General features: G+C 41.6%; 1 protein-coding gene across 1 annotated transcript in view; it reads left to right on the forward strand.

The window, feature by feature from the left end:
* LOC145850484 (3',5'-cyclic-AMP phosphodiesterase 4B) overlaps positions 1-9,802 on the forward strand; it is a 99,156-nt gene extending 89,354 nt beyond the window's left edge. Inside the window, exon 3 of the mRNA XM_082967912.1 lies at positions 9,337-9,802. Coding sequence (XP_082824038.1) covers positions 9,337-9,567 — 231 coding nt within the window. The 3' untranslated portion in view covers positions 9,568-9,802. The remainder of the gene's footprint in view (positions 1-9,336) is intronic.
* Positions 9,803-11,679: the final 1,877 nt, after the last annotated feature.

Raw genomic sequence — 11,679 nt, forward strand, 5'->3', positions numbered from 1 at the left:
GATTTAACATAAAAATTCTGATGACATGGTAAAACAAAAACCCCTTCATGGTTGACTCAAGCAATCATCTAGTGAGTTCTCTAATAACCTCCCTCTCGGAGGACACTTAAAGATAAGGTTTCATGGGAGAAAAAAATTATACATTTGAACAGTGCACCCACCCTCACAGATTGAGAGTAGCGCTCTCTCTCGCTTTATCCAAATCATAATTAAAACATTTTATAAATTATCTTACCCAAATTTAGAATGACGGTTCTTAGTGCTTTCCTTTGAGTCTATCACTACAATTCAAGCCCCTCACCCTGGCACACATCATCATGGTTAGAATGTACATTTATAAACGGGACCAGATATTACTGGTTAGTACTCTTCTCATTACAACCCCCATTTGTCCCTGTTTTCCTGTCGCGAGTGGCATGGGAATGACAGATCAGTATCTCAATGCATTCTTAGTCTAATTACTATAAATTCTGCAGTGTGCAAACCTCATCAATAAACCTGACAACCCAACTAAACAATTACGGGCACTGTTGACCCCCCCCCCCCTTGATCCCGGCACTTATCCTTCTAGCATGTCTTCATTGCTTCTTCTTCAGATAGCGTTACAGTTCATCTTCCCAATGGCACATATGTAACTCTTGCCTGTCACATTTGATAGCCCTTGATAATGTCCCGATTTCAATATCCAAATAAATTAATCTGTTTTTCCCACGTACACGAGTCTCTCACCTGAGCCGCCACCACCATTCCGTCTGGTCTATTTTCCAACCAGTACACCAGCAGCATGAGAGAAGTTTGAATGTGATCTCTCTCCATGCTCACTCCACATGCACGGTCTCAGGACCTATGGCGCACTCCTGCCGCCCGTACCCAGGTTGATGGCTTGGACTCAGGTCACAGATAGGAGTGTAAAAAGTCACTGTTGTAGTGAACGCCTTTGTCGCTCTTTCTTCAGCTGGTTAGGGAGGGGTTTGAGGTTCACACACTGTTTGTGGTCAAATTATTCCTTCCATGCATTAAGACACCATCTGACGCCAGTTTTGCCATAACTTGAGAGAGGACGGAGCAAAACAACAGTTTAAGACACTTCTAAATCTGGAAATCCAGACCATCCATTCACCGTATGATAAATAATTACAGTGTCAATTTTCTTAATACCATTATCTCTGAGACAAATGTCAAAGAGCATAACAACATACTGTTATTGTTGAAACCATTTTCAAAATTGGTTCATACTCCCTTAGTTTACTGGCGACCTCTCCGAAGAGTTGTCAGATCAGGGACTCTAACCCTAGACCCAATCTGGTGAGATTTGTATTGAAACAAAGGCAAAAATGAAATCAGCAATACACATATCTCAATCCATTGGGAGTAACTGTCAGTCCTTATTAACACATATTTTTCCTTCTATATGCAGACTGAACAAAATACATTTGTGTATTTACCAAAGGGCCAGGGCCCCAGGGAACTGGTAATTTTCCCTTTGAACACATGATTCACATCGTGATTAAAAAAAAAAACTGCATGTTAAATCAAAAATAAACATATTCGAATAACCAATCAACTTAGAATTATAACTCTTGATAATTCCACTATGAAATAATGGTATCCCATAAGGTAATGGTAAAATAAACTAGAGACTGGTGTCTCTCATTCATATTATAATTAAATCCCACCTGTCTCGGTCATTTCTAATGAGGTTGATCAGGACTCACCAGAAAGTCAGGACACAGGCCATTCAACACCATTAAGAATTTCCTTTCCCTTTTCTTTCCCTCTCCTTCAAAAACATTTCAAAACATTTCAAACATTTCCATCATTCTATGTACCCGGTTTTAAAACCAAATTGAAAAGACCCCTCACAATAAATCCCACGGTATTAACACCAATAACAAATATTCATAACTAGTGTGTGTGCAGTAAACTGTAGGTCAAAAACACACACGTGAACAGGCCTTACTTATCTGGGAGCACCTTCTACGGACTAATCCGGAGACTTTTATACTTAAAATTGCCGAATATCACTAACTAGGGTTGCACATTTTGGGGAATATTCAGAGGTGGAAACTTTCCGTGGGAATTAATGGGAATATATGGGAATTAACGGGAAAATATTGGAATTAACGGAAATATATGCTAATTAATAGTAATACCATTTAAATGTAGATGTTTTTTGCATTGGATATATTTACCACATCATATGAGGACAGAAACATTGACCTTTTACCTTATCATAAGTAGACATAACTGCAAATGATTAAATCCTTTCAATAGAAAAAAACTACATTTTTTTGTTACGAATTGACTTCTTAAGGCTAGGCGTCCCGCTAGCGGGACAACTTCCAGTGAAACTGGAGGGCGCGCAATTCAAATAAATAATCATACAAATTATGGGCATTACACATTTATGTACATACAGGTGTCTTGTATCGGTTATGTTTTTATTTCATCCTCAGATACCCTAAAATGTAATTAAACTATAATATTTCATATGGAAAGAAGTATGTTCAATAGGAAAACGATATTAGCAGGTATGTGTCCTCTTCATCGCGCGCTTACACTGATTTCTAAGTCTGTGTCCCTGTATCAAAACTCATTATTCTTCCTCGTTTGGGAAGAAACAAGCCTGAAACCTTGAACAAAGACTACTGACTTCCAGTGGAAGCCATATGAATTGCAAACTGGGAGCTAGATTGAATTTTTTACCTATATGTTCCATTGGAAGAGCATGAGCTCTCAAAAAAAAATCAGGTTGGTTTTTCTTTGGATTCTCTCGTACCATATCTATGGTGTTACAGTCTCCTACATTATTTTAACTGTTCTACAAACTTCAGAGTGTTTTCTTTCCAATTGTACCAATTATATGCATATCCTTAATCAGAGCCTGAGCAACAGGCAGTTTACTTTGGGCACGTCTGTCAGGCGGAAATTGAGAAAAATAGACCCTATCCTGAAGAAGTTTTTAATTTTAAGACTCTTCACATGGGATGATTACACTGAACCACAAAAGAAAGGGAATATTGAATGATCCCCAATGATCCATTGCATCTCCCAAAAATGTTTTCAACATATATCTGTAAAATGATAGTCTAGAAACTAAAGCTTTGGTTGTCTTCCTCTCAGGCTTCCATGTCTTCTCCCTGGACCTCCTCAATGTCCACCTCTTGAACATCAGACCTGAGGCCTCATCTTCACTGTCACTTTCCAACCTTGCTGAGTATGGCTTGTTGTCAGGCTCAAAAAGCCTCAAATATGCCTGGATGGCCACCAATTTTTCAACCCTTGTATTGGTCTGCCTGTTGTGTGCTTTAGTGTGTGTGTTCCCAAACAAGGACCAGTTGCGCTATGAGGCAGCTGATGTTGGTGGGATTTGGCGGATGATGGAGGCAACAGGGGAAAGATCCTCAGATTCACAAAGTACCTTCCACCAGGTGGCTGATGAGATATATTGGCACGACTGCCATATTGCATCTACATCCCAACGCCCTTGCTTGGAAGTGTACTTTGCCAGACTGTCAAGAACCTTGCCCTCATCCAGGCCAAGGTGGCGAGACATGGTAGTGATGACACCATAGGCCTTGTTGATCTCTGCACCAGACAGGATGCTCTTGCCAGCATACTTGGGGTCCAACATGTACACTCCGACGTGTATGGGTTTCTGGCAGAAGTCTTCACGCTTTTTGATGTATTTCAGAACTGCAGGTTCCTCTGCTTGGAGCAACAGAGAAGTGGGCAGGGCAGTACGGATTTCTTCTCTTACCTCTGCATGCAGATTCTGAACATCAGACATGATGGCATTGTCTCCCTCAATCCGTGCAATGGCTACTGCTATAGGTTTCAGGCTGCTTTACCGCTCTCTCCCAAAATACATCATCCAGGCAGACTGTGATATGGCCATTTCTTGGAGAGACTCCTTTCTTGGAGAGACTGTCAAACATGATGACAACACTACCCCAACGGGTTTTGCTGGGCAGCTTCAATGTGGTGCTCTTAATCTTCTCACTTTTCTTGGTGAGGAAGATTGCTGCTATAACTTGATGACCCTTCACATACCTAACCATTTCCTTGGCTCTCTTGTAGAGTGTATCCAAGGACATCAGTGCCATGATGTCCTTGAGGAGCAGATTCAATGCATGAGCAGCACAGCCAATGGGTGTGATGTAAGGGTAGGACTCCTCCACTTTAGACCAAGCAGCCTTCATGTTCACAGCATTGTCTGTCACCAGTGCAAATACCTTCTGTGGTCCAAGGTCATTGATGACTGCCTTCAGCTCATCTGCAATGTAGAGACCAGTGTGTCTGTTGTCCTTTGTGTCTGCGCTCTTGTAGACTACTGGTTGAGGGGTGGAGATGATGTAGTTAATTATTCCTTTCCCACAAACATTCGACCATCAGAGATTGCAATACAGTCTGCTTTCTCTGATTTGCTTGAACTTCACTTGAACTCTGTTTAACTCTGCATCCAGCAAATGAGTAGATAAAGCATGTCTGGTTGGAGGGGTGTATGCATGGCGAAGAACATTCAGAAATCTCTTCCAATACACATTGCCTGTGAGCATCAGAGGTGAACGAGTTGCATACACAGCTCAAGCAAGACATTCATCAGCATTTCTCTGACTACATTCCTCCACTGAGTCAAAGAAAAATCTGATTCCAGGAGGACCATGAGCTGTTGCTATTGATAAGGTGTCTGATTCATAATTTTCACCTCGAATAGAAGTAAAGGGACTTTTGTCAGAGGTTGCTTGTTGTGAGTGCTGAGGAAACTTTATGCACTTGGCCAGATAATTCTGCATCTTTGTTGCATTCTTCACATATGATTTGGTACAGTATTTGCAAATGTACACTGCTTTTCTTTCTACATTAGCTGCAGTGAAATGTCTCCACACATCAGATTGGGCCCATGGCATTTTCCTGTAACGATTAGAAAGAAAATTGTAAAAAAGAACAAATACAATTCCATGTACAAATGAATAGTTAAGCAGTGAGATTTAACAACTCCTTTGTAAGATATATGTTTTAAAATTAAACATGTATGGAAACAGGTGAATTAACACTCCTCAGTTAGCAGGCTCAAGCAAGCTATAACTCACATGGTAGCAAAAACTAACTAGCAGAAATGTTTAATAAGTTAGAAATGATTTAAACACACTTTGCTTTAGGCTACTATTTACTAGTTAACAAAGAAATCATGTATGTCATATAAAATATATTCACCCCACCCAGTATTGTAATGAAAACTTACCAGAAAGCTTGTAGTCCTTGGCTCAGACAGTGTTGTAGTGTGGGCTCAATAGCATCGCATTAGTGTGCAAGATCTTGAGAATCAGCTGTACATGTGATGGAAGAATGCACTGTGCATGCAGAGGGTTGAAATTACATTGAATTGGGGATCATTTAACCAAATATGCCACAAGACCTAGAATTGCCTTTTATGTATCCCACAAAAAAGGTTCACTGTTATAAGCTAACTTTTTGGATGAATTTAAGTAAAATTCCCCAAATTCCCAGGCTTAACTTCCAATGGATTTTTTTTTGGAAAAATTCTGGAAATTTCCCGGAAAGTTTCCGACCCTTTGCAACCCTATCACTAACTGCTCTCCTCAAAACCACAGTCTCGGGAAACATTCCAAAGAGAGATAATGAAACCCCTCCTCTTCTGGAAAAGAAAGTGTACATTTCATTAGCATCAACAATCCAAAAGTATTAATTATTAACCAAACATGATAATGGTAAATCCACTGTCCTCACTCCAGTTTGTTTTAATCCACACCATCGTTTATGTATCCTTTATTTGGCATGTAATACCCTTAGACATGGCGACATTATCTCGCCACCGAGTCTAACGATTCACTGGTCTCTTTTCCCCATGATTCTCCATAACCACCGCACCACAAGTCCCTTCATGTTCATGAAAAAAAAATGGAAAGTTAATTTTAAGTTTGGTAACCCCAATGCTAATTTCTCGTGACCCCTCCTCCCTTTTGTCCATTCTATAAATCTATTTCATAATCGTCAAGTCCTGACCAGTATAGGGGTTATTTGTTATTGTAGTTTGGTCAGGACGTGGCAGGGGGTGTTTGTTTTATGTGGTTCGGGGTTTGTTGGGATATGTTCTTATGTAAGAGGGGTGTTTGTTTTATGTGTTCCGGGGTTTTTGGGTATTGTTCTGGTTTTGTATTTCTATGATTTCCTAGGTTGTGTATTTCATTGTTGGCCTGGTATGGCTCTCAATCAGGAACAGCTGTACATCGTTGTTGCTGATTGGGAGTCATACTTATGTATCCCTTTTTTCACCTGTGGTTTGTGGGAAGTTGTTTTTGCATAGCTGTGTGTAGCCTGCAATACTGTGCGTTCGTTCGTTTTCTTGTTTTGTTTTTGTTAAGTGTTCAATAAAGTTAAGATGAGCACTCAACCCGCTGCGCCTTGGTCTACTATGTACGACAACCGTTACAATAATAACACAACATAAAATGTCTCACGAGATTAAAACCCCCCAAGGTTTTCTGAGTTTGCCAAGAATGTTTGACCATATCATTTTTCATTTCTTACCTCTTTAAAATCCATCCCTCTGGCATTTCGCTTAGATGCTTCAACCCAAAATACTTTTTCCTGTGGCAAATGTAGCTACTTTCTCATCATAAGGAATCTGCTGTATTTGATCCCTGTCATCTACTGTATTACAAAGTTGTTTGAGATATGTGCTCCTATGTCTCACTTCACATAAATACTGTAATCTCTATGAACCACTATCGATCGAACCAAGGCCATACACTACTATGTAACATTTTCCTGTCCCGCTGCGTTCAAGAGGATTTGTTGCTGCTCGTCTGAAAAACATGCAATCGCTTGCATGGCAGCATTTCCTCCGAATGCAGCAGGCTCCATTCCCAATCTACACTCATTCTTCCAATGACCAACAGCCCCACATCTTAAACAGGGATCTCCCTACTCTTTGATGGGGTTTTTTGCTACGTTTCTTTGTCTTACCTTGGCCATTGAAACCACTGTTAGTGACTTTCCCTGTGGCCGTATTAACCGTATTAACACATTCTATCAATGTACTCACATACCCAGTCTTTTTGCAGCTGAGTACATCTACAAATTTTGGTTTTATCGGTTACACTCTTCTGTTGATAAAATGCCGACATCAAAACACTTGTATGTTGAGCTTGTGATTTCTCATTGATGTCATTGTGCCAGACCACAACAGCATCTCTGTGTTCTTTATTTGATTGTTATTTTCCGTCAGCAGCGAAATGCTGCCCAATTTGATCCAGTTTGCTCAATTTTTCCAATATCTGAGCTGACTTGGTAGCATGCTTGTGCGCGGCTCTTTCAGCGCCTTCATTGCTTTATTAATCTTCTCTTCCTCTAGCCCCACTTAACAGAGAGAATCTGGGCCATCTGTCGCCATTTCAATAGTTATTATTCTGAAACCTCTCCCGACGGTGTCCAGGGTGTTTAGATCTTCTTTACTCCCGGCTCTAATACACAGCTTTTATGAACTATTTCCCAAGGGAGCGCTACCCACTTCCCCGGAGAATTGTTATGGTATTTGTGGCTATTAATTGGTCACGGCACTTAATACCTTGTTTTAGAACCAATACTATAGTGTCTGCAAATGTATTACTGGAGAATACAGATGACCTTAATGTCTTATTCCAGTGTTATGCTTCGAACATCACAGTTGTTGATAACACGCATTACCAAAATGATTCACACTTGTTTTCCTACTTCCACATAATCTGTCATGGTTCCCCGCCCCAACAGGGCATAAAACCAACCTATCTTTATTGCTACTGCTAATACACCCAAATCAAACAGCGTTCGAATATCTTATTGCGTTCATTTTAACCCTGAATATGGCTCTCCTTCAGAATTTAGAGGCAACCTTTTATCCTAGTACACAAGCATGACACTTTATCCATCCACACACACACTATGCTGCCTCATGGCTACTGCAGCTAGGACTTTCACCCTCCTTACAGGTCTGGCTGATAAACCACTACGCTAGGGATTTACCCTCCACAGGTCACCCTGTTCAGGACTTACCCTTTACCTACAAGACTTACCCTCCACAGGAAGTATCCTGCTCGGGACTTACCCTCTTTAAAGCTACGAGACTTACCCTCCACAGGAACTATCCTGCTCGGGACTTACCCTCTTTAAAGCTACGAGACTTACCCTCCACAGGAACTATCCTGCTCGGGACTTACCCTCTTTAAAGCTACGAGACTTACCCTCCACAGGAACTATCCTGCTCGGGACTTACCCTCTTTAAAGCTATGACCGGTCGTAACACAATGGGACTACTGAATAAGCTCAGGCTTTCTAGGTCTGTATCCTATTATTGGTTCAGCCTACGACTCTCATCTACCCAAGATGTCAGAATGAGTGATAACGTGTAGGAACTGTGCTTAACTTGTTTCTGGTGCCGGTGCCTGTTTCACAGATTCCGAATCCCAAATTCGACTGTAAATCGTGATGAACCCTGCTCGCAGCGCCAGCTGTTAGGTTCTAAATATCAGAGTAAGAAATTGACGGACACTATGAAAGCTCCAACCAAGTTCTTCCTCACTTCATCTGACCTGACCTCTGCCCCAAAGTGCTCACTCATGTTGACTCGTACCGTGTCTTTTTCCCTCCCATAGGATTCCTGATGGCTAACAATAACACATCCGGACAGAATGTAAACGTTATACATTCCCCTCTCTCCCTCAGTGTCATGAATAAGTATATTTCATATTGTCAGTGTTAGGACACTATATAAATGTTGATTTGAGCTATGTATCTTATCAGATGTGTTAATGGTTTTGAGAGTATGGAACATTGATTCCCACATTTTGCCAAACCAATTGATAAAAACTGTGAGGCCATTCGCTTGGAGGGACTAAGGGACTCAGTGGAATCTCTACATTAGACACACTCAGTGGTACATGCCAGTTGGAGAATATGTTGTTTTGGAGCAGGTGAAGTGATGAGGGGGGTGCTGCTGTGGTCTGATCCATCACGAACTCAAAAAGAAGAGGGTCATTTTTGTCCTATACCATCAGGCTGCATCTCTCTGTTGTATAAGCTGAAATCAGCTACCATTGAAAACAATGACTTTGGTGCCACCTGGTGGCGAAAGTAGTCAGGTTGAAAGATGCTCTGAGTGGGCAGGACAGACAGTATCATCAGTATGATGTCATTCCATGCTCATCTTGTATTTATCAAAAGTATTTGTTTTTCTTATAATAATGTATTTATTTCTCTCTCTCCTTGTCTCTCTCTCTCCCCCTCTTTCTCTCATATCTCTGTCTCCACTCCTCTACCCCCCCTCTCTCTCTGTAGGACAATAAAAAGCCCCCAGACTGTGTTCTCAGTGAGTATTCCTGCACGCTGGGCGTCGACCTACGCCGGGGATGCAGGCGTTTCTCCGGGAACCTGCAGCTTCCCCCGTTGTCGTGGCGACAGGCCGAGAGGTCGCGAACCCCTGACAATGACTGGGTGGTCCGGCCCACCTCCCTCCCCTTCTGCATCCCACCCCGCATCGACATTACGCCGGTTGACCCGGAGTGGTGAGCACACACACATATGCAGGCACAGACACACTCAACTTTTCTCCATTATATTCCAGACTAAACTCCTCTGTTGCTAATATAGATCGATTAGAACCCCAAAAAGACTGACTGTACCATTCCATATAATAACTCCCATCATCTCCATTTCTTACACTGGAATTACTCACTGATATACCTATTATGGCTCCTTCTGGCCCAATTACGTTACGTATCTACTTATATAATAAGTGGATGGAGCCTCTGAGGGTTACTGTACTTTTGCTGCCAATCTCCAGCCCTTAGAGAATTACCATAAGTATGGGCTATCTGCTGTGAAAGCTATTGAAGTGTGAACCCCATTGAGACCACGGAAGTGAAGGCTGGATGGACTATTCTCTATGGGATTTCTGCTGAGGTTTGTTCACGCTGTAGTCCCTGGGAGAGGCTCTTTAGACTTCAAATAGCTGCACAAGCTGTGCTAATGGAAGTTGGTTGGTGTGTGTGTGTGGTGCGCGCGTGTGTGCGTGTGTGCAGTGCTTCATTTGTAAATGGGAGGTGCTGGAACAAAAAGTGAGACCGATAGAGGGGTGACCTGAGGGGCTCTTGATATACCGGAACTTTATAATAAAGCATTGCGTGCGTTATCATCGCTTTTGCATTCTGGTGTAGAGCAGTAGAGTAGAGGCACTTGCTGACGTTACACACAAAGGGGGAATTATTTTTGTAGTCTAGCTTCTGGGAAGAATGTGGCCTTTATAAATGCATTTCATGCAATTATACATCATTTTAGATGACTGGAGACTTTAGCAGAATAGTTTTTTTGATATTTCATAAATGATGGAAATGACAGGCTGCTTTGACACTGACAAACTGAGAATCTTGAGATCAATAAAAATGGCCTTGTCCTGAATCCGTCAATAACTTAGGCTTAGGTGTGTGGAGACACACATATTGTACAATATGAGTTTCACTGACTCCGACAAGGACGAGCAACTCACTCACTGGCGATGGCTGATGCGCTCGTGTCAAAATCTTATCTCTCTCTTGTAAAACAATGCTGTTCGGTCAGTAGGCCTACTTGGAAGTTAATTAACTTATTAGCCTATAGACAGATTGGTCTTCTATTTTCAGCAGGATTCATTTGTTTTCCAACCTGTGTTTTCTCGTGATTGTATTTGAAATATAGCAAAAGGCCTGTTTTGGCTACATGCTGTTTGCTGACAGATTTGCACATTGTGCTGGGGACAATAAAAGGCCACTCTAAAATGTGCAGTTTTGTCACACTACACAATGTCACAGATGTCTCAAGTTTCAAGAGAGTGTGCAATTGCCATGCTGACTGCAGGAATGTCCACCAGAGCTGTTGCCAGAGAATTTAATGTTAATTTCTCTACCATAAGCCGCCTCCAACGTCCTTTAAAATAAATGTGTCAGTACATCCAACCGGCCTCACAACCGCAGACCTTGTGTAACCACACAAGCAAAGGACCTCCACATTCGCGTGCTGAGGTGTATTTGTTTCTGTAATAAAGCTCTTTTGTGGAAAAAAATATATTCTTATTGGCTGTGCCTGGCTCCCCAGTGGGGGTGGATCTGGCTCCCAAGTGGGTGGACCTATGCCATCCCAGGCCCACCCATGGCTGCGCTCCTGCCCAGTCATGTGAAATCCGTAGATTAGGGCCTAATGAATTTATTTCAATTGACTGATTTCCTTCTATGAACTGTAACTCAGTAAAATCTTTTGAAATTGTTGCATGTAGCGTTTACATTTTTGTTCAGTGTATTTCATTTCATTCTGAACAGACAGCAGTAATTCTATAACTTTGATAAATGTATTTCAATTCATCAGAGGTGCTTCAGCACCTCCAGCACCCTTCTGGCGGCTATGATTCTATAACAAAATACATTTTCATGTCTATCAGAGCAGAAACAGGGAGAAAGATCATAGAAAGTGAATCTCATTCTAATTCTGTGCGAGATACAGGCACTCTTCTCTCTCTCACCACAGCAATGTCCAAGTGTTGGTCTATATAGGCTACAATGTTTCGGAAACCATAAACCCGGGCCGCCCCAACACAAATAAATTCTTAAAATATCAGGCACGTTTTCACACTACGTTTTTTTAAATGGGCAG

Source organism: Salmo salar, chromosome 23, assembly GCF_965601325.2.
Source record: "Salmo salar chromosome 23, fSalSal1, whole genome shotgun sequence".
Classification (NCBI taxonomy): Eukaryota; Metazoa; Chordata; class Actinopteri; order Salmoniformes; family Salmonidae; genus Salmo; species Salmo salar.